A 23,766-nucleotide genomic window follows, 5' to 3' on the forward strand; every position below is an offset into this window, starting at 1 on the left:
AGTGCAGATTACAGCTGCATCATGACAGCCTGAGAGCATCCTGTGATTCAAAAGGCCGTTGCGGCACAGCAGAATAGCTTGACAATCCTTAACAGAGGCCAGAAAGTACTACATTTGAACAGCTAAGGAAGTGAAGAGCTGCCAATGGGAAGGAATAAATCAAACCCCCGTTCATTTTGGCTGTTGTTCATTTGCCTTGAGCAAGAGCAAGTAAATTTACTCTCTATAGGAGGATATTACCATCTTTACATTCCTGCATATCACTGAATGTAATGTATAGATTTTATCAGGAAGAGAAATATATCTCTGTTGTATGAATTGAATAATCATATAAATGTAAAATCGATTTATATTACTTTGGATTTGAGGTAGAAAAAAGATAATTTCCAGGTAACATTAACTTGAGACAAGATTGTGAGTGGTTCATTTCAGTGTGCCACGTACACTTCTGCAGCGTGCAGAACTGCCTCTTGAAAAGATCTGCTTCAGCATTCCCCAAACAGGTAGGAAGCACTGAGCACTGAGCAGACTGTGCAGAAAGGGATGGAGAAAAGCCCCTAAGTAGACCTACATCTTCCATCTCTCCAGCTGGCTTTAAAAAAACCCATCTGCCAATTAGTTTAAGAAGGTGGGTCACAATCACTCTTCCTTCCTTGCTGCTCTTCTGGGCTGCTTGTCCTGATAGTGAGATCCAGTTATTTGCTGACTCAAAAGGGTTTGTTTTTGTTGTTGAACTCCTGTCTAATTTTCCATGTGGCAACACATTGAACTTACCAGTGAGCCCTGCCAAGTTGCAATTTTGATGTTATCTTGCTTAGAAAAACAGGGAAAACAATTCTTATCTTTACAGGGTGCAATAATTAAATTAGACATCCAGGGTGCAATAATTAAATCAGACGTTCATGCCTGGCATGATGGGGTCAGGATAAAGATAAGTAGCACTACATTCAGGAGTTGCTGTGTTGGACATAATTTCGGTTTATAGGAGGTGTATGGTTACCTTCTGGCACAATTGTTGCCTGGATAAGTCCCTGAGGATCTTCTCCTAGGAACTGTCCCTTCGGAAGCATCTAGTATTGCCTTTGGGCTTATAGCTTGACTTTCCTCACCTGCCGTACTGTTGGTGCCTCAATACCCCCCCTTTCCCAGCTAGTTCCTACGTTTTATTGCCTTCCACAGCAGGACTTCGACTATTGGGAAGAAGCGGATAAGTGTGCCCCATAAGAACATTCATGGAGCTAAGGTTATTGATGGCTAAGGTTAGCCTTGAATTCACAGAGGAAGTAGCAGAGCTATCTGAAGCATCTGCTGACACCTCATGCGTTCTTATGATCATGACTAAGTGGCACAATTTAGATGTGCCATTATCTTATATCTTAATAAGAGAACTGCTCTAAGATTTGAAAGTACCCTGTTTAGGTAAAACATTAACTGGTAGATACAAATGGACTGAACTTTTCCCAGCATGCACAGAGAGGCAAAAAAAATTTGCTTGGATCTGAATCTACAGCCATATCAACTCCACTGGTGTCTCTGCGCTCACTCCAGATTTCCATAAGCATAAGACTGGCCAGATTTCTAAAGCAGTCCAGCTTCCACCTCTTCTTTGTTTTATTTAATTTTGTTATACATTTTTCTTCTGCTTGTTATGAGCTATTTCTGAGCTTACAGGACATGAAAACAGAAAGAAAAAAGCTGTGTTACAAGCTGTTTTCATTAATAACGTCTCTCATCAACAGATATGCAACACCTTACAAAAGAGATCAGCTTCACAATCCCCATAATGAGAAGACTAGAGGTCCAGCAATCTCTCCATTCAGGAACACTGCTTTTGTGTTAAGCACTCTACACTCAGATGCCACCTGACTAAAACCAGAAAACAGTTCTTTTTCGTTTTTCTTTTATGTTCTCCCAAAGGCATACAGTAGGCTAAAAGGTAGGACAACGTGTAGCAGCATTAACTTCTGTCACTGTAAATGTCTGTAACACCATTTCTACACCTTCAGTCATGGAAGTGAATGCCAACCTTCATGTTGTCATCCTGCCCACTTGAAAACACATTACCGAACTGTATAACATATTAAATATTAAAACATGTAAATAGTCTTGGGATGTTGAAAGGTGCAGATGACGTTATAAAAGTCTTACGGTGAGGAAGTTTATGTGGATACTGTGGCTGTTTACTTGTTCAAGTGTCTTGTGTTTAAATGTTTTGGCATTTAAATGCTTGGGCATTTAAGTATGGATACTGGTTGGATACTAGTTGGGTGGGCCAGCAGTTCTGTGCCTCAGCACTTGAAGAGTTTTAATAATGTTATATTGTATTTTTATTTCAATGAACAAGCCAGTATTTCTGGTGTTATTTATTAAAAATATGACTGTAGTAAAAGAAAAAAGTATTTTTGTTTATCACCAAAAAAAATTGAAATCTCACAAAAATCTCTCAAAAAATTAAAGTCTCGCCCAGAAAATTAAAATCTCACAAAACCAATTATTTTGATCCAAACAAAACCTGGTCAGAATAATATATGGAAACTATTGTTATTTAACTTTTAACACACCATATTAGTAGTTTGTTTTTGCAATTATACTTGGACAGCACAGGAGGGGTATTCCTAGATAGTGCTGGTGGCATTTCTCTGAAATGGGGTCGTGTCAACAAGACAGTATTTATCAAAGATTAGAGCTTACATTTCCTAGCACAGTGAGATAGCAATCAGTGTGGTTTCAGAAAGAACGACCCTAAAATTCATTTCAGTTTTACTATTGGAGTCTTCATTTAGTAATAATAGATAACAGTTGATAGTTGAAAGTGCTTAGAACAGCATAAAGTCATATTCAGGTAATTTGACCTTTGTTAATGGGCTTTAATTAGAACTCAAATTTGATAAGAGAAAGGTTGACGTTAAAGTAAATTAAGTACTTATATTTCAATATAGAGATAAGGAAAAATATTGGTCTCTCTCCGAGTTATAAGATACTGACCTGCTTCTTGTGTAAGTAAGTGAACCAAAAGTACAAAGGTAGACACATCGCAATGACATTATTGTTACACTAGGAATTTAGTTAACCAGCTCCTCTGCCTTAAGAAATTTTGCTTCCATTGAGCAGAGAGATCACACCCTAAATGTCATCCCCAGCCTTGCATGGCCACAGGGTACAACCAGACCAATGCTGGGCAGGGGAGTGCTTTGCTCCAAAGGTGTCTTCATGGCCCTTTTTAAGTTTGGGAGAGAAGCTGAAGGCACTCAGAGACTGGAGGGAAGTGAAAGCAAAAAGAACCCAAAAGGAAGCAGCTTGTAGCCTTCAGCACAATTGTGTAAAGTAGAAAAAATATAGTGAAGAAAACCTGCCTGAGGTGGGGAGCTGGTAACTTCAAAAATGTTGTCCTGAGGGGTGGATAGAGAGAGGAAACTGTGGGGAGAAATGCTAGATTTGGTTGGGGGACGATTCATATTTGACGGATTCTGCAATTGGATAGTGTTTGTAAATGAGGTCAAGCATCAGGAGAGGCTATTCAAACCATGGGACTGGATCATTTGCATTAAGGCTTACATTTTCAATAGTCCTTACCGGGAAGAGTAAGATAGCACAGCCTCCCTGAGTTCATAATGTTTTGGTAAACATTATATATATATATGAGTTACAATGTGTCTGGTAAACCCAAAATCAAAGGGCCACGGGTGGTCTCTCCAGAGGGCTCTATTTCCTCTATGTCCTCTAGAATATGGAGTTCTATAACCTTCTCTATGCTCTCTCATCAAACACATGTTTTTACAAACGGAGAAGAAACGTTGTGAAATAATAAAACTGGGAAAGTCACCTAATCCACATCTACTTCTGCTGATAATTACACATTATACTTGTAAATCGATACGTTGATATTTCTCCATTTCGATGTAAAAAGGGGGAAATTACACAGTTAGCAAGAAAATTAATCTCTCCGTACCTTACTAACTGCTTATCTGTCATTAGCACGATGAAAACAACAAAAAAAATGTGGTTTACTGCTAAAGAAAGTATTTTTCACTGACAAGCAGGAAAAATGGACTTTGCCAGGCCTCCTTATTTAAGTTGTACAAAATATGGGACAAAACTTTCAGGCACAGACACCTGAAATTAGCTACCAAAACACATTTGGGTTGATTTCAAAAGTTGCTGGATATCTGCAGCTCCTTGTGCTCCCATTCAAAAAACTTTTAACAAGGTTTCCAATTGTCTCATCTTGGCTGAATCTTAAACTAGATGAACAATCATGGTGAAGAAGGGCAAAAGTGGTTCAAATTAAACTTTTTTGTTGCTTGCTTGCACTATGGAAATCTGCTTGGCACTGCTACAGATGAGGCTGCTCACAGGTCAGGTAATTGAAACTGCAGCACTAAGAGCCGTGGCCATGTAAATCGATGAGGATACGCTGAAGAGAACATATTAAAGCAAAGCAGAACATCATGGAGAGAGAAAATGTCCCCATGGCCTAGTGGAAGTGGAGCTAGGTGGCTTTGCTTTTTTGCCAGATCCTTTTCAGTCTCTAACATGGCTGAAAAATCCCTTACTTGGCTTTCTGTATACAAGTAAGTCCACGTCTCAATACACACACAAACAGACACTCTCTCTCACATGTATGTGTATATACATATACATGCATACTGTGTGTGTGTGTGTGTATGTTTATGTATATATACCCACATATGTGCATGTATGTGGACTTTGATACCCTTCATCTCCTGCAGCCTTCTGGTTCAATCCTGCTGTTTCTTTATTAATACTACTGACTCGAACAAAGCCCATATATTTTCTTTTTTAATCTGGCTTTTTATTTTTTTATCACCTGTTTCTGTCAGTGCTTTCCAAACAGAGACAAAGGGATGCTGTCCTGTTGATCGCCAAAGTGGAGACAGGCCATCAAACAGTCAGTAGGGTAGGAAGAGAGGAGCAACGTATGTGCGTAACAAGTGTGTCAGAGCAGTCAAGTGTAGCACAAATTGTGTTTTAAATAAAATAAATGTGTATATTTATAAAAGATGAGTCAGCCTTAAGAAGTGATGTTAAAACATTTTGGGAACAACCGTGATTTAGCTGAAAAAAATCGGATTTTAGGGTAACCTCATATGACATTGCGTAATATATAATTGTGCAAAGAATGTTTTTATCCTTCATGTTCAGCAGAGCCTATGATTTGCTCTGCAATCACATGCTTTATATTGAAATAATTCTTTTCCCAGAGGATTTTAAAATTAACAACATTGAACTCAGTTAAGTACCTTATCTAGAAACAAAAGTGTGAAGTTAAAAATCCCCCTTATTTTTAATGATTCCTGCCATACTTTCACGGAGTGGATTCAGGTCACATATGGGAGAACATGTCACAGTGATTATTTGTGAGAAGTTGTTTAATTCAAAGATGTGCCACTCAGTTCACTCTGAAACAGCTTGTATGTAAAGAAACACAGCACATGACTGTTCAGTGATGATATTTTGTTAATTAATAGAATAGCCCCGTTTAAATTTCACAGACTGGAAAGAAAAGGATGACACCCTGCTCAGAAATGTTTGTCACTCCCAAAGAGCCAAATTCAGAACAGTGGGTAGAGATTTCTTTTTCTCTCCCTACCTGCCAAATGGGGCAAGCACCCCTCCGCAGCGCCTAAAAGTTGATCTGAAATGCTGAAGGTGATGCTTCAGAGTCATTCTGCCCGAGTCCCTGGGTGCGCCTGGCTGCTTCAGATAGATAGGTTCATAAGGAGCAAAGGGGCGAGTTACGTTTTTCTTACTTCTTCGAATCAGTGAAAGAGTTCATTTTAATAAGAATGGGCAAGTATTACAATGTATATGCCAGGGATTAAAGATCAGCTGTTATAGATTGTCAGTCTGTCAGCCACCGGCTGCTAGCTCGCACTGCACTTTGACCTTATCTTTATATGTAACAGGAAAGAGCTGTTCGCAGCCCAGACCGGAGGGGACCGCTACGGCTGAAGGAGCAGCTGGGCAGAGGACGAAGAAACTGGTTATTGCATGAGAGATGGATACGATATTTGGGAGAAATAAAGAAGAACATCCAGAGCCCATAAAAGCAGAGGTGCAAGGTAAGTGAAAGAAAATCTGTTCCAATATGTGCAGTTACTTTGGTGTTTTGAAATATGTAAACACTGAAACACTGGTTTACCCAAGACAACACTGAAAAGGGAAACTGAGAAAGCAACAACCGTAAGTGAATTTTGTTTAAAGGACTGATCTCAGATATCATCTGTGCCCCGGCTGTAGGATTTTTCTCACTTCATAGGCATTTCTGTGTACTTTCCCCAGAAGTCGGTTTGAACAAGATTCACTGAAGTCGCTGGGTTTAATCTGGTGACACCCCCTCCCCCACGGCTCTGCTCAGGCTTTCGGTTTCTCCTCTCGGTAGCCTTTCCCTACCCTCCCTCTGTCGCTCACACTCTTCCTTGCCTCCTGGAGAGAGTCACTAAAATCGGGACTCTTCAACAACAGTATTTCTAAGTAGAAAAGCAGCAGTAATGGATGCCACCGTGTACCATTAAAAAGAGGGTTCAGAAGTTAATCCAGTAAAAACTGCACAATATCCTTCAGTGAGATAGTTTAAAGTGGCTCTCTAGGGATGAATGCTTGATCAATCTATTATTTTTACTGCTTTTTTTACTTTACAGAAGAGTTTTTTGCTACAGCTACAGGAGAGGTTTGTTGCTGAGAACCCCTATTTAGTAAATATATGCTTTGTTGTTTGTAATAGGTAGTCCAAGAAATGGTGTGCATCTAATACCAATTCTAACATCACTTCCCAAGTACAACACTTACTTAAAAAGACAACAATTAAAACTTGCATGACTTTGTTGTTGTTGTTCGGTTTGGTGGCTGGATTGGAAAAGATTTTGTTTCAGGTCAGACAAAGTGCTTTGTTGTAATTTGCAGTGGTTTTATACCTTTCAATTTTTTTTACTCAAGATAAAAACTTATTATTGAAACATTTGCAGTTGTTTGCAAGCAAACCATTTATCAGACCAGATCTGTATTATGGGATGTTTTAGTTGAACAAAGACTGCATATTTCAGTAAATAAAATAATGTATACAAAATATTCCTTCATTGGTAATGATGATTCAGTATTTACCAATTATGAAAACTATAGAGAACCTTGACATCTTTAAATATTTTGTTAGCCCTGAGCTCTGCCAGTATTTTGGCTCCTTGCTACTCAATACGTACACCGTAAATATGACCCCATACTTCTCATGTCAGCCGTAATTTAACCCATGCTCTCCTAAACACTGTACAGCCATGTGACTGTGTGAGACTCTGTTGCTATGATAGTTAATAAACTTCCAAATATTTGGAGATTTTACTGTGTCACTTTTGTGTCCTCACATGGTACAGAAAAGCATTCTCTCCACTTCAGATAAAAGTCTGAAGGAAAAAAGATACAAAGTCCAGTTTTTTAAATCTATTTAAGCACTTTAGGATGCTGATTGATACCCAGTGTGACTTACAGAAATTCTTAATTCCCACTAAGATGAATTTTCATCTGAAAACCTCACTAGATGACCCTTTGCTCCATGCTTTTCATACTGGAATTGTGCCAGAAATTACAGTGAATCACACCAGAAGTTTCAGAAGCTGCATGAAGTCCACTGCGCCTTCAAAAGAAGATCCCTTTTTTTCCCGGTTTATCTCTTGCAGTGAAATTATTTTATTGGCCCGTCCTGGAACTTTTTGAGCACCATTATTCTAATATAGAGGAATAATAATCCCACAGGACCTCATATGCAGCAGAAGTGTTATATTTTCACCTCAGGGAAAGAAGGACTGGTTGCAGCAAGACCACATGCAGTCAGCCCCAACTCAGTGTTAGCAAAAGGTTTGCTGCAGCCCATGCTCACTGCACAGATTTACAATCCTAAATGGCACTGGTAGGAGGGTAGGAGCACAGAAGACTACGCTCACTGCACTGCAGTTGCCCATAGTACTGGAGAAATAGCAGAGCCTACAATCTTCTATTGCCAAATAACAGAAAACTCTAGAAAGGGAAGTGACAAGAAGAGCAACGCTTGTATTTTAGGCATATAAGCAGACTAAACTTGTTCAGCAATTAATGTTCCGTAGTCAGCCAAACAAACGTTGTCTATCTATTTTGAGTATATACTTTCTTAAGATCATAATCCTATTCTTTCGGAAAGATTCTTTTCTTTTGCTAACTTGTGATTTCCTCACTGTCTTCTTACCAACTAATTTTAGTTACTCAAGTTTTGTGGAATGATCTGCATTAAGGGTTAAACCTTGTTCCTCTTACACAAAAAAAGTACTGTAATTATTGCATTGGAAATTCTTGTATTAGAAAGGCAAGTAAGGTTTGGTTTTCAAGGCTCTTCTAGAATGTAATAATAATAATAATAATAACAATAATAATGAAAGTCCATCCATTGTGTCAACAACTTTGTATCTTCCCGATGTATTCGAGAACTGTAACCCTAATGAAGTTGTGTGAGTATGGTGGCATACGATATTAGTTGGTTAGCCTGACTGAGAATATATTTCAGGTAAAGCTCACATTCACTCCATATCCTTCCTTTGCATTTGGATGGGGTTTTTTTGTATCCTTAATGTCATTTGTTTGAAGAAATGGAAAACATCCTTGTCTCCCTTACCTAAAAAGGTCAAAATTCAGGAAATATTCTCTTAGAGAGTGGCCAAAGTCCCTTTAGGATCTCAGAAAGTCTTGCAGCAAAACAATTGTTACCTCTCTGCAACTGCATCAGCTTTGACAAAATTGAATATTTCCATAGGAGGACATTTCTGTCTGTTGTAAAGGGAGTATTAATAAGAAAGTGTGTCAACATATTCGACATGAGGTCACAAACTAAACAATAAGGAGAATTAAAAGTTCTGAATAGCTTTTTATGCAGAGACAATGTTCAGTGCAGGAATTGTGTGGAAAAGTAGTATGTGATCTTAGATATTCCCTCTGGAGGCAGACACACAAAGAAGCAAGTGAAGCTTTTAATTTAATATCTGGTATGCTTTTGTTCAGCTGTTTAACCCTAATGACATACTTTAATTGTTGTTATTCTGTGTGTCAAATGGTAGGTAATTTATTTCTTGCAGGGGTTTGATGAGGAACATTTCTTATTCAAACCTCAACAGTACTTAAATATTTTCAGTATAGTATTCCTATCCTTTATTTGTGTTCAAAACACCAACATTAAGAATAGTGTCACAAAAGCACTCCCAAAATGACACTACATTATGCTGTGTAATTTAATTAATGAAATTTTTACTGGAATTCATTTAGCCTGAAGTTTAAATTGATGTACTGAAGGCCAATGCAAGTCATATAACCTATAAAATATGTTTATTTCTGATAAGCTCTAGCTTTTCCTGGCATGAGTAAAGGGGTTTAAATGTATCACTTTAAAATCGGAGTGCAGGAAAGAAAGGTCTAACTTTATTTGCTTCCTGATGTTTAGCAAATTACATTCCAGCAATCTCATCTTCGTATAGTAATCTCATATAGCAATATTCGTGCAGAATATTACTAGTGCCACATTTTTGAGCAGATCATATTTTAGTTAACCCGAACTCCAACATAACTATATGCCATTACAAATCTTAACACACCCATAGCCTGTCTGCCTATATGAAGCCTATGCCCTTAGGAAAATTGTCCTGTAACACGCCCCTCACCTAAATGAATGAATGCTGGTATCTCCTTTTTGTTTATAGGTCAGTTGCCCACTTGGTTGCAAGGGATGCTTCTCCGAAATGGCCCAGGGATGCACACCATAGGGGACACTAAGTATAACCACTGGTTTGATGGCTTGGCTCTGCTGCACAGCTTTACATTTAAAAATGGTAAGTTGTTGCACATCAGATTAAAAAAAGCTCAACAACCCAAATCCTGGTGCCTTATGTTGCTAATTCTGTTTTGAGTTTGATTAGCGTTAGAATGGTGCAGGTTTTGTCTGCAGAGTGGCATGTGTGGTGAGGCGGTAACCGCTTTGGGGAAAGTCTCTCCAAACATGCACTCACACCTCACTCTCCACAGCAGCAGCAGGAGTGTCTCTGCAGGGCTGGTATCAGAGACAGATGATGTCCTTTTTTCTGGAGTGCCGAAGTTCGCTGTCGTCTGCACTGCAGGACAGCCTGCAGCCAGCTCTGAGCAGGTCACTGCAGGGCAGCCTTTGCCTTCCACCCAGAGCAAGAAAACCTCCATTGTTTCAAACAGATTCAACCAAAAGTACTGTAACATCCAGAGGTTTTTCTATTGTGGATGAACAACCTAGTTTCAGGGAAGACTAACATTCCCCTTTTGGGAGTTGGTTGCAGCTATAACAGCTGCCAGGAGAGAAACTGGGCCACTGTGTCACTTCACAAATCAAACCTCACTTATGTATACTCGACACCCCTACAAGCAGTCCTCCTACTTGTCGTCCTTCTGGAGGGAAAGCAGGCAGCTCCTCTATCCATCCAAAACAATTTCATTTTTTGTTGTCAGTTAAAGCATTTTTTATCAGTTCAGCTGTTTTACAGTGTGAGGCAGGATGTTTTACACCTAGATTCTTGCTGAAAAAAGTATGTACCTATAAAAGAACTGGGTTTTACTCCTGTCATCCTCCATTCCTAGTGTTTACTTTTTAGTTTCCATTTCTATGATCAGAGGCATTTAATACAACTGTGGGATCTCCTTGCCTGTCCAGCTCTACATCCTTAACAAAATAACCTATAAAGAAATGACCAGTGCTTTTTAAATTGCCAGTGTATTTTACTTACCTAAAGGAAACAGAGCTCAGTTAGTTCAAGCGTAGTGGTCCATTAAATTGGTTAGGATAGACGTTGCTTCAAGCAATTTGTTACTCTCTCATAACTAAATTTTGCCAATACAGAACATTTATCACCACCCACACATTGATGTGTAATTAATCATTTTTACACAGATTGTTTTGGTTTACTGGAAGGGTTTATCCAAATCCCTCCTTTCCTCTCCCCAGTCCCCCAGTATTGCCCAAATGTGTTGGGAATGAAGGAAGCTAGGCAAATTGTTACCAATCTCAGCAGCCACAAGAACAGTCCCGGGTTCCTTAGAGAGCTGAAAAAGCCTTCCAAAACAGGGAGTTAGGGGCATTGTTGGTTTCGTTGCAAACTTTTCTTAGCTAAAGGACATCTGCTTGAAAAACTCTTCCTCTGACTTTATCTGTGCTCATTTTCTAAAGAACTCAGTACGAAAGGTGATTGAAACCTGTTTGGCCTTTGTCAGGTGAAGTTTACTACAGAAGTAAGTATCTCCGAAGTGACACGTACAACTCCAACATAGAAGCAAACCGGATTGTGGTGTCTGAATTTGGAACTATGGCTTATCCAGATCCGTGCAAAAACATATTTGCCAAGTAAGCAATGCTTTTTCCAACAAGATTCTTCTATCTACTTCTCTCTCCAGCACAGATGTCTTTCTGTTTACCCTTGGCACGTATTTACAAATAGAAAATTTGGTTTGTAAATTTACAATTGCTAAATATTGAAAAGGCCAAGAGATATATCCAGCACTGTACTCTCTATGGGTTATTCTAAGGCAAATATTTTAAATTCATTTTATCAGAAATATTGGCTGTTTTATTCACTATTGCAAGTAGGTTTTGTTGTAATTTTGATAAAACAAATACTTTCTTTTTCAAGTGTTTCGCAGAAGTTTATAAAAATGACACTCTGTAAGGGGAGAGGCAGCAAGAAAGGAAACAATGAAGAGATGGGGAAGGAATTAATGCAAAGTTTATTCAACAAAAAGATGAAAAGCATCAATCACTTTAAAAAAAAAAGAAAAACTTCTGGATTAAAGACCACTTTTACAAAGAAAAAGAAAGTGATGAAAAATTTCCATTGTTTCTTGAGTCCCGTGCAGTGCTTTGAAGGACTGCACCCATAGGCCTGAGCTAATCTTACGTTCAAAATCGGAACCACGTAGGATCACTGCAATAGCTGCTTTCAGACCGTTAGAAAGGATGACAGGCTGTACATGAGAGGCAAGGTGTAAGCCATCACGTTATCGCCTGCCTTGTAAAATTGGCTGTGGCTATTCCCTGACAAATGCAAGTAGCTTACCCATCTCTTCTTCCTGGCTGAACTACCTCTAATGACCTTGAATTTCATATTTGGTAAGAACATATGCATGGATAGTTATTGCAAAATAGTTGATATGTTGTAAGTTATTACCCTGAGATAAGATGCTTTTCTTCCCTCTTCCAGCACATAGGTAACGCTGGCATTTTAAGTTTGAAAGCGGTATAAGCAAATTTGTATTGGCTTCAAGTGAATATGATAAAATCCTACATTACTAAGGAAAACGGTCAAGCCCACATGTAAAGTTGGATCTTTTTTGAAATCATAATTGTGGTAACTGGGATAACACCGGGAACAAAAATATTCCACCAGGGAGTATATGAATCCACCTGTTTTATGAATGCATACCCTGGAAAATCTACCAGCTTTTAGGTAGAAACTGTTAGGCCAGATTCTCACAAGGTATGCACAGGAGAGCGTGTAATTAGTCCATCCTGATACACCAGTGCATGCGTTATTGCTGGCAGCAGGACCGGACCTGGATGCCCATTTGTGTATGGAGAAACAGTTGCACGCATGTCCTTAACCCTCGCCCAGGCCCAGGGCGTTGAAGAAGTCCACCTCCTCCGCTTTTCCCCCCTTTCCACCGAGGGGTGTAGGAGCAGCCAGAAGAGGGCACAGCCGGGGAGAGACAGCCCCAGCTGCGTGACCCTGCTGCTGTGCACAGCCCGCGCTGCTCGGGCGACTTCTGCCTCGCACGGGGTAAAAGCTCGTACGGCTTCCGCTGCTCTGATGAACCGATACGAAATTTCTCTCTGTCCAGGGCATTCTCATATTTGTCTCACACCATTCCTGAGTTCACAGACAACTGCCTGATCAACATTATGAAAACTGGGGATGATTTTTATGCTACCAGTGAGACTAACTTCATCAGGAAAATTAATCCGCTGACTCTGGAGACATTAGAGAAGGTATAAAAGACTGTCTGTCATTCTGGTTCCTCATCCGCTAAGGAATAAAGTTTCAGGCTGACTCATAAGGATCCTTTAACATGTGCAGGACGCAAAACTGGAAAGATACTTTTCTGCTACTATTCCCTTACTTTTGAAATCATGGTAAAGTGAAATAGTGAAGATACCAGATTTTTTAAGCACTCATGAGTTGAAAATTAACACCCAGGTAATTTGGGAAAAGCTGGGCTTTGAGCAATTTCAGTTGTACATAATCCAGCAAGGCTGCAGGAATAATACCACATATCATGCTTATGACATGATTATTTTGGATGATTTCCATTATTATCCATCTGTAGTTATCAAATGATTTACATAACTAACAATTCAGTAGGTCAGTTATATGACTACTGTTCAAGTACCTTATGCGAGATATTACTTAATTATTAAAATGAAATCTTGACATATTGAAATATACAATGAGTTTTTTCTAGCATGCGGTACAGTTTGAGTACAATTTCCAAGGTTTAAATCAAATAGAAATCTTTTTGCTCCAGAAGATTGCTAGACTCACAGCCCTATTAAATAAACTGCTTTCAGGATGAAATAGGCATTTGCAGAGTAACTTCTTTAGCCAGTCCTCCCATTGTGTTACGTGGCTGCAAGGGAGAGGTGAATGTAATTCAGATTCTGTAACTTGTTTTAGCCTTCAATTAGGAAATCATTTGAGTACCTACATAAGTCATTTGGCTTAATTGTTGAAATTTCAAGGCCTTTTGAAAATGGAGTACCAATAAAAAGCTGCCAGTGCTAAAAAGCTGATGGATTTGTGGTGTTAGCTGAGATCAATTTTAATCTCTAAAATCTCCTATTGTATCATTTTCCAGGTTGATTACAGCAAATACGTAGCTATAAACATGACAACTTCTCACCCGCACTATGACAGTGCTGGAAATACTCTCAACATGGGTACTTCAATAGTTGATAAAGGGAAGACAAAATACATTCTATTTAAGATTTCTCCCTCTGTGTCAGGTAAGATACGTCTTTTATCAGTGTTTTCTAGAAACTTGTTAGCAATTTCTTTTCTTCTGAGGTTAAGGGGTGGTGATACAGCTCTTCTGGAAACCGATGGAGTTTGTTTTCTTAAATTTAACTTACTGTGAACTTAATGTTAACTGCTTAGCCTGTCTGAGGATGTGCTATTATAAAGCTTCATCTTCAATACTGTGTAAACAGGGTATTTCAGTATGAAGAACCTTGCTTTTGAAGAATGTGCTTTTAGAAGAATTCTACTTTGAATATTACTAGAGTGAGACAACTCTTTTGGAAGAATTTCCATTCCCTGTATTCTGATGTGTAGAGGGAGGATGAACAGAAACAATTTTATCAATAGGGCAGTATATATAATTTGAAGTTGTAAATTTTAATTTTCTTCATAAATGAAAATGCTCTTAAAATGCTGATACTGTGATTATAGGAAGCATAATACCAAATAATACCTAACACAGAGTTAATTCATCTTGATCCAGGCCTACACTAGGTCTTGCTGAAATTCTGTCCTTTGTTCACAGAGGAATCGCTTGCTCTTTTTCCTTCAAAACAATCTTTTTTTTGTGTTGCTGTTTAAAATCAGCTGCTAATGTGATGTCTGTCCTCTTGGCTGAACAATCAAGAGGTCTTCCACAGCTGAAAGATAAGTTTGTAATTTCTAGCTGGGGCTCAAACAAAGTCAGTATAGATCAAACAGGAACATCTCCTTGGAAGTTCAAAAACATGGGGGCACTTGAACCCCCTTGTAAAGCTGCTGATTTTATTGAGCATCTTTCTCTTCTATGCTGGAAATTCTGAAGACAGTAACCAGTGGAATCAAATACTAAGATGAGGGTGCTCTGTCTAAACGGATCCAGCATTGTGATATTACTGCGTTGCTTCGCTCAGATGCAAACTTCTGTGGTAATCCTGCAGGAGAAAACAAACCACTCTCTTAACAGGAAAATGCAAATAAAACTGAGAGGAAGCTGTTCTTTCCTGCTTCACACATGGAAGAAATCCAAGCACAAGATTGGATTGGAATTTATTATAAATATAATCTTATGTTTTATCATTTATGTTCAGAAAAAGGAAAGAAGAAATCTTGTTTTAAAGATCTGGAAGTGGTATGCTCCATCCCTTCTCGCTCTCTGCTCCACCCAAGCTACTACCACAGCTTTGGAATCACAGAAAATTACATTGTCTTCATAGAGCAGCCATTCAAACTCGATATTGTCAAAATGGCAACTGCTTACGTCCGAGGTGTGAACTGGGCTTCCTGCCTTTCCTATCATAAGGAAGATAAGGTATTTTTTCCAATGCTGAGTAATGGAGTCAGCCAGGCCAGTAACCTCTTCTACACTGTTCTGTTTTTCATCTGGTTCATTAATTTCAGTAATCTTTCGTTTCTTTCAACCCTTGACTTTCATGTTGCACATTTTTTTTAGAAGTTCTATTTTTTTGAATACTATCTCCCATCTCCAGAAATTTCACAAATCAATATCTGATGCTGAAGTGCTTGAGAAAGAGGACAGTTTGGCATTGTTACAAATACCATGTGCTAGCAGAGAAATTCAAAACCACGCCAGCATCCCAGACACAGACAGTTGCTCCTGGTCCAAACACTGTATATCGCGGACGAAATCTGCTCTAGATCCATTGCATCAGATAGGAGAGCCAGACTGGTAGAAAAGCCTGCATCCAACAAAAGGAGAGTCTTTCACTGTTGCAAATGAGGAAAATAACTGTTTTCTGAGGACCTTATTTCCACATGCTCTGGCCATCAATAAGTGGGGCATGCTGGGGTAGGGGGCACCAGCACAGAGCACTGCAGAGACTCTGGACTAAGGCAAGATTTATTTAACTTCAAAATAGAGCAGGGGATTTTCCAGGTTTTACCAGAAAACTTCCATCCTCAGCCTAGCCCAAATAGTAATTTGCAACAGTAAAATGAGTTTAAAGCATTTCCACACTCATTTTACTCCTGCATTTTTTGGTCTTCAGGTTGGAACCTCTTATCTCCTAGCAGCAAATCCTGAGTTCTTAATATGCTTCAGTAGAAACAGACAATACATTAGAATGTTGATGGCTACCATTAGAAAACAGTTTCCTAAATAACTATTTGCTGATCATGAACGGTTTTAAATAATGTTTCCTATCTTTCAGACTTGGTTTCACTTTGTAGACAAGAAGACTAAAAAAGAAGTACACACCAAGTTTTATACCGATGCTATGGTGTCTTTTCACCATATAAATGCTTATGAAGAGGATGGCCACATTATTTTTGATATTATTGCCTATGCAGACAATAGCTTATATGATATGTTCTATTTAAAAAACCTGAATAAAGACTTGGAAGAGAGCAACAAGCTTACCTCCATACCAGTCTGCAAACGATTTGTTGTTCCTCTGCAGTATGACAAGGTAGGAAGGAAATGGCTTTTTAATCTGTTCTTTGATCAATAGTTTAAAATACATCAGTGTGAATAATGGGTGAATTATTAGTTGCCAGCCCTTATGTGCAAATTTCTGATTCTTTAAAAATAACATATACACAAAGTATGCAGGAGTTTTGTTTTGTGCATGTCTTGTGAGAAAGGGCAATGAGCAGCTGGACATAGAGTTAGGTGGATCTAGGTTCTCGGACCATCCATTATGGAGAACAGGGCTATTGAGCGTACGTAATTTCCTTACCAGTGAGATTATTTGTAAAATGCTATCAAATACGAGCAGATACATCAACTTGGCTGTTGACTTGAAGGGCATGCATGAGGTTTTGCACAATCATCTGTTTCTTCCACTTTACTGGAAGCCTATATATAATGTACACATGCTCCCAACTGTTGCAATGGTTTTAATAAAATTAGAAGATCTTATTTAAGTGGGAGATTTACCAGGAAGAGGAAAGATTTTATCTTTCAGTTTAATTTAAAACGTCATTTTACATCATTGTTTGCAGGAAAAATTTTATACTGCCCAGCAACTTGGGCAAGTTTCTGCCTGATACATTTGGAATGGATAATACTTTTTCTTTCTACATCCTAGAATCTTGCTGCTTTGTTCATGTCTCAAAAACAGTTATGCAGGAATGACAAAGGATGTGCTGGATCATACCAGCTATCCAAACTACCCTGCAATCTTAGAATTCAGCAATAGCATATTAAAAACAAGAGCGCATTACACCTATTTTTGCACTTGATTTGTAGCAGGTGAAAAAAAACTAACCTTGGTGACTTTTAGTGGGAATTTGATACCTAATTCCTTGAAACCCATCTTCATTAATTAAATTCACAAACTATGTAATCCATTTATTGTGCTTCTGGAATAGAGCCATGTCTATCTAAACCTTCCTAAAGGCTCAGTGTGATTCAAAATGATTACTCTATGATATATTAAAATCCTCTGAGTATAACACAATTTCTAATGAAAAGGTCAGAATCTAATTTTACAAGATAAAGGCCATAAGAAGGAACTTCTTGAAGCCGGATTATTTGTTTAATCTCAAAATTGTCTATATTAATATCAAACCTGATGAAAGATCTAAACTAGAAGCATATTCTTAGAGACACATTACTTTTTCAGCATATGTCTCTTTCAGGATGCCGAAGTAGGTTCTAATTTAGTCACACTTCCATCTACTGCAACTGCTGTAAAAGAGAAAGATGGCAGCATCTACTGCCAACCTGAAAGACTATGCGAAGGTGAGACATATCCGTTATACAAATCTCAAATATGTTCTCTTACACACACATAGGTGCATTCTAATAGTGCCTAATAGCTGTTCATATACGTAAGATCTTTATAAAGCTAAGAGAAATGCAACTTTTAATTAATATGTTTAGTGTAGATATAGACAACATCTTCCTCTTCTTTGCTTTCCTCCTCTGGGTCTATCCAGTAATATATGACCCTGAACCTCTCAGATATATATTTATCAAGAGTCAAATCCTTTAAATGTCTGAAGTTACATCAGTTTTATATTAATATAGGATCCCAAGTCTGATCTTACAACTATTAATATGGCTTGCAAATTTACCTGTTACAAGACTAATTTTAAATAGGTCTGTTACAAATAGTAACTTCAGTTATTGCTGTATTTTATAAAGATTGCCTTTGAAAGTGGATTTTTAAACTTTTTTCGGGGGATAATAACAGGAATATGTGAAAAGTATATATTTACCTAAAGTGAAAGTAATTTCTTAGAATGGTAGCCTCCAATTATATCTCAGATGTTCACATCTCATGTATTTATGAAGAAAGAAAAAACAAACAAACAAAAAAACCCAAAAAACCCTCATAAGTTCCAGTATTATGAATCCCTAAGAATCAAAAATTGTCATTTTTGAACTAACAACCCTGGTTTAATATGTTGTGTTAATATCCATCTTCAGCTTTTTAGAAATTTGGGCATCCAAAATCTGTGCAACATCTGTTTTAAATACTGTCAAGGTTTTTCACAGAGCAAAACTTCCTGAAGATTGGCATATGTAAATGTACATTTGAGTTATTTTTCTTCTCTTGTTCCTATGTCTTGAACTTTATTTTACCCAGGGATAGAACTGCCTCGCATCAACTACGACTATAATGGCAAAAAATACAAGTACATCTTTGCAACGGAAGTCCAGAGGAGTCCAGTGCCTACAAAGGTATAATTAACATTTACAAAGTCAGAAACTGTGTTTATAGAACACAAATCAAATTTAAGCAGTTATAAGTAGACCATGCTTTACTAGTTTGGCCCAAAATACAGCCTAATCTGCATTCTTACATGCTAATGCAAAGCGTGTGGTTCTGAGGCCAGAAACTGAACTCTTTTTTTCGACATCAAGCTAAAGCTTCTAAGTGACGACACCTGCAGTTGGCTACTACGTTCATAAACTTCAGCACTTGAAAGCAGGAGATGAAAAGTTGGACATAGATTAGTTTACTTGTATGATTAAAACAGCCTCACTGGGCCAAACCATGGAAACAATACATCTTCATTTTACTAGTTGAAAATCTGGAATATTATTTTCAGCTGTTAAAAATGTGTAGTTCCATAGGCAGCAGAACAAATGCTTTCTTACAGATGTGACTTGAGATTGGATTCTTGAGTATTCAATAGTGTATGTGTTTCTGTCAAAACTTTGCCCATTGGTGGGTCATTCACATGCAAAGAAACATGAAATGCCTAAATTCTTATAAGGTTAACCTCATGTTGTACCATTTCCCTCATAAAATATTAATAAACTCAGGCTTCTTTGTCCAGCTTCATATTTCCACAAAGTCTCTTGAACACAATAGTTACTGAGACCCTGACTTTCCTGCTAAATTGGGCTGATCTGTAACGTGCCAAGAGCTACAAAGGAGAGAGTAGGTAAAAGAAGTACTAGACAGACATACATCTGTAATATTTTTTCCCTTTAGGAAACCTAACTAAAAAAATAAGTCAACTCATCAATTAAAAATATTAAAACAATGTCTAATTTTTCAGAAAGCTTTATTTTTTGCTAGCTAGCTCTGTATTAGAGGGTAGCAAATGTTTCGTTTGTGTATGCATGATGCCAGCTTTTCAGGAGACAGCCTGGAGTACAAATAGATTAAGACAAACTCACTCTTTATAATTCTTGTTCTGTGACTATAAGGCAGCGCAAATTGAGTTCACTGTTGGTTCTTGTATGTAATTGCCACAACTGATTACAAAATAAAGCTGGATTTCTGCATGATGCAAGAAAATTTATTGCAGCACATCTGACAGTACCTCAAACAAATCTGCAAGTGCACGATTTCCAGTGTAGATAATCCTTGCTTGACTTAAATATAATAAAAAATGCTGTTAGAAGACTTTTTTGTTCACATCAGTTGCTCTTTAGTGAATGCAGGCACAACCACCACCATGTATAATCCCTAGGTAACGTCTGTCAGCGAAATTGCTGTCATCTTGGTTAGAAGGGAGAATTCTTCCAAATTCTTCCTCCAGTAATTTGAATAGTTTCATTTTTATGTAAATATATTTTTTGAGGAAAAGTCAAAAGGGAAAAGAATATAACTGCATCTGTATGGGTAGAGAATAGGCCTTAACAGAATTGAACTGAAAATGCCATGCATCCCCACTAGCAATTGGTTTGGTCAGGCACTTGACCCATTAATGAGATGAAAATCTGTGCTCTGTTCCTTCAGTAAATACCCATATCTGTGTGGAATTCTTGCCCCATTGGTTTAATCTTTACACATCACTATTAATAGCCTTTGTTATGGCATATATACCCTACTTAACAATAGAAGGCCTTGAGAAATATTGAGGTCACAATAAAAGGAAAATAATTCACAGGATTAGAAAATGGAAGGTTTAAATCCTGTTCCCTGCTTTACAACAGAATCGCAGTGATTTGGCGCAAGTCCCTTAAATGTTCTGGGCCTTGGCCTCTTCCTCCGTATAGCGAGGGCATTATTTATAGGGAAGGTTCTGTTAGTATTTGTAAAATACTTAAAGCCCATAAATGAAAGGTGCAATTGTAATGTAATGTAATGAAATGAAATGAAATGAAATGAAATTAACAGTGTGTGGTCATGCAGCCACTAAATGTGACTCCAAAGTTTAACATTTTCCAGGTGTTTCCTTCTTGTGATGACACATGCCTTGTTGCTCCTTAACTCTTAGCCTTGGTCCCCCATGCCAGCAGTCTGTTCATGTTGTACCTCTGGAATAAACCACTGTCTGGGTCACTGACATTTTTCTTTTCTGGTCACAACAATTTAGATTGTAAAATTTAATATCCAGACAAAGGAAATGCTCCACTGGGAAGAGGACCACCACTGGCCATCTGAGCCCATTTTCGTTCCCAGCCCTGATGCAAGAGAAGAGGATGATGGTAAAATAACGACAACATTCTGAAAGCTGGGGTTACATGAGTTTTGCGTTAAATCTTACAAGTTTCATTGTTCCTAGTCAAGAAAACTGGGTTGATGCTTCCACTGTGAGATTAAAATTAGCACGAGCCATTTTACTCCTGCAGACAAAAAAACAAAGCAACAATAGACCAAAATCAGCTTGCGTAATGTCCCAAGGTAGCCATAAACAATAAACCCAATGCTTAGGACTTTCCAGAGAGCTACTCGGAGCTGGATTTATCAATAGTTTGGAGCAGCTGAAGCTGTGGGAAGTCAGTGTTGTTACAGATGAGAAAATGAAGTGGCACTGCAAGTATCCCTGTAATCTCAATCCAGTTCAGTTCCCGGGTGACTCTGTGCAAAGGCAAATGGCAAATAGCTGAAAGGATGAGTCCCAAAACTGCCAGGCATACAATTCAGTGTTGGTTTGGTTTTTTCCTTCCCAACGAACTGCAGGCAGACCAGAAAAAAGCACAGAACAGAAGCATTCATTAGTTCTTTAGCACTCTCAGTAAACTTCTTGGTCTAGTAAATACTTTCAGTTTGTGTCCTAAAATTATAAGGAAACAAGAATTGTTTCCTGACAGTGTTATCTTTTCTGCTTGGTGTAACTAGTATGTGCTTCTAATGCTTCATTTGTATGTCGCAGGCGTTGTTCTGACCTGTGTTGTGACGTCTGATCCAAAGGACGCACCCTTCCTACTTGTCTTGGATGCTAAAACTTTCAAAGAATTGGGCCGAGCCACAGTCAATGTAGAAATGCATCTGGACCTGCATGGAATGTTTATACCAGAGACAGATTTGAAGATTGAGACTAAGTAACATGTCCTGCTCATTCAGGAAGAACCTTACCTTATGACAAGAAATTACTACACATAATCTCTTCAATAACTGTATATAATCTCTTATAAGAGAGAGCAATAACTTCTGTTAGAAAAAATTATGTGCACAACTGATACATAACTATTCCAAAAGAAGAATGATCACTATTGAGTGCTAATGTTGTATACAACTCGTGGGGCAGGGAATAGGAGACAAAGGTAACAAGAAATGCTTTATTTGAGTAGAATATATCTTTCTGAACAAATGAAGTACTGAATTTATAGGATGATGCATGGCCTGAGTCACATATGTCTGCAGGTCGTGTAACTTTCATGGACTGTTTCAAGACTGCAGCTCATGACAAAAGTTGTCTCCTGCCAGAAAACCTCACCTTAAACTCTCTGCTATGATACTAATAATTCATGGCAATGCATTCTCTTGGTGCTTGATTTCTTAAACACCACAGTAACCAAAGTATTACATTGAGGTGCTACAACTTTCTAATTTAGAACCTAAAAAAATCTGCTTTGCTAATAATTTCATGGTGCATTTTTTCCTTTTATGTTGACAAAACCAAGTAGCCTGAAATAGAATATATGGTTTTATATAGCATTCAATTATACTTCAGTGCGATTCAATCTTAAGCACTTGGTATTTAAATCAGTTTTCCTTGAGGACAATATCTGCCATTCATTTAACGGTTGGACTCGATGATCTTAAAGGTCTTTTCCAACCTAAATGATTCTATGATTCTATGTAATTAGATGATTACATTGTGTAAAAGATAAACAGAAATGTAGTATTTATTAATATTGCTAATAGTCTCTGTTAATAACAGTATGTATATGAGTGAGAGCAGTATATTTCTAGCAGAACTCGGATACACGTGTGCAACAATTTGTTTAGGTGAAAGAGTGAAAGACCTAATTTAGACCTTGTCTGAACTACACAGTAGCTGGAACTACAAGCTATTGTTCCTATAGCTAAGCATTTGCTTTATGGTCTGCTTAGGAGCACCCATGTTCTGACGTGGGTTTATCGTTGCCTGTAACAGACGCTTCCTAATAAAAGTGCACAACTCTCATAGTCACAATTAAAAAGCACATTTCAATATACAGTTCAAATGCCAAGTATACCGTGACTGTTTTTTGTTATAGGCATGGCATTTCCTAATCCCCCGAGTGTATTTCTGTTTTCTGATTTGGGGCATTCATTTTTCTTTAGATGAGAGCTTTTTTTCCTTTGAATTGTATTTTCCTGCTGTAGATACCTTTACTGTTGGAGGCATCTTTACTGACAGAGAAAACTAGGTACACATCCCTCCATTTTAGGTGTTCATCTGGTCTGTACGTATCACCACGCTACTCAGGTATCTCTCGCTCTTAACGCGCACTCTCACAGTGTCTCTGCTGCTCACCGTGTTTTACGGGTAGCAAACAGAACGAAATCATTGTCATTTACTATCTATCTCCCCATCACATGAGAATCTGGGCTTCGGTGACTTGTTCGTGATTACGTAAGATGTTTACGGCAGAGCAGGAATTGAACCACATCATCCACGCTTCTTGTTTGCTCTGTAACAACTACACCTCCCTTTCTCTGCTTAAGTCTTTGCAGTTTGTAAGTATAGAGAATATACAGGCTATTTTTAATGTAAAAAAAGGCACTGTGGTCAGATCTAGAGTTAAAATATGCCATTTTGGGGCATTCAAATGTTTATATATTCCATAAAATGGAAATAAACACTTCAGTAAGGTGGGTCTGCAGAGATAGTCATCTTTAGTGTTTTCAAGGCATACTACCACTACTATTTAAGAGAACTTTATCTTCTAAAGAAGAAACTGAATTCCATTTTTGTAAGTAATATGGAACCAGTACTGGAATGGAAGACTGACTTCTGATGTTGGCAAAAGACACCAGCTGTGGGGTTGTTTCTTTTAATCTGAAAAAGTTTGGATTTAACAAGTCTCCGCAAATATTTTTGGAATTATAAGGTGTAATGAATCAAAAGTCTAACCATTATTATAGATCTCCTT

At 38.1% G+C, this 23,766-nt stretch overlaps 1 protein-coding gene across 1 annotated transcript; it reads left to right on the forward strand.

The window, feature by feature from the left end:
* The first annotated feature begins 5,959 nt into the window (after window positions 1–5,959).
* On the forward strand, window positions 5,960–23,112 carry BCO1 (beta-carotene oxygenase 1). The gene is made up of 11 exons (XM_082319184.1): window positions 5,960–6,083; window positions 9,729–9,857; window positions 11,260–11,389; window positions 12,880–13,027; window positions 13,894–14,041; window positions 15,125–15,345; window positions 16,205–16,462; window positions 17,637–17,739; window positions 18,590–18,684; window positions 20,778–20,889; window positions 21,558–23,112. The coding sequence occupies exons 1-11, from the start codon at window positions 6,020–6,022 to the stop codon at window positions 21,728–21,730; spliced, it is 1,581 nt and encodes a 526-aa protein (XP_082175310.1). The 5' UTR covers window positions 5,960–6,019; the 3' UTR covers window positions 21,731–23,112.
* Window positions 23,113–23,766: the final 654 nt, after the last annotated feature.

Source organism: Platalea leucorodia, assembly GCF_965183815.1.
Source record: "Platalea leucorodia genome assembly, chromosome: 8".
Taxonomy (NCBI): Eukaryota; Metazoa; Chordata; class Aves; order Pelecaniformes; family Threskiornithidae; genus Platalea; species Platalea leucorodia.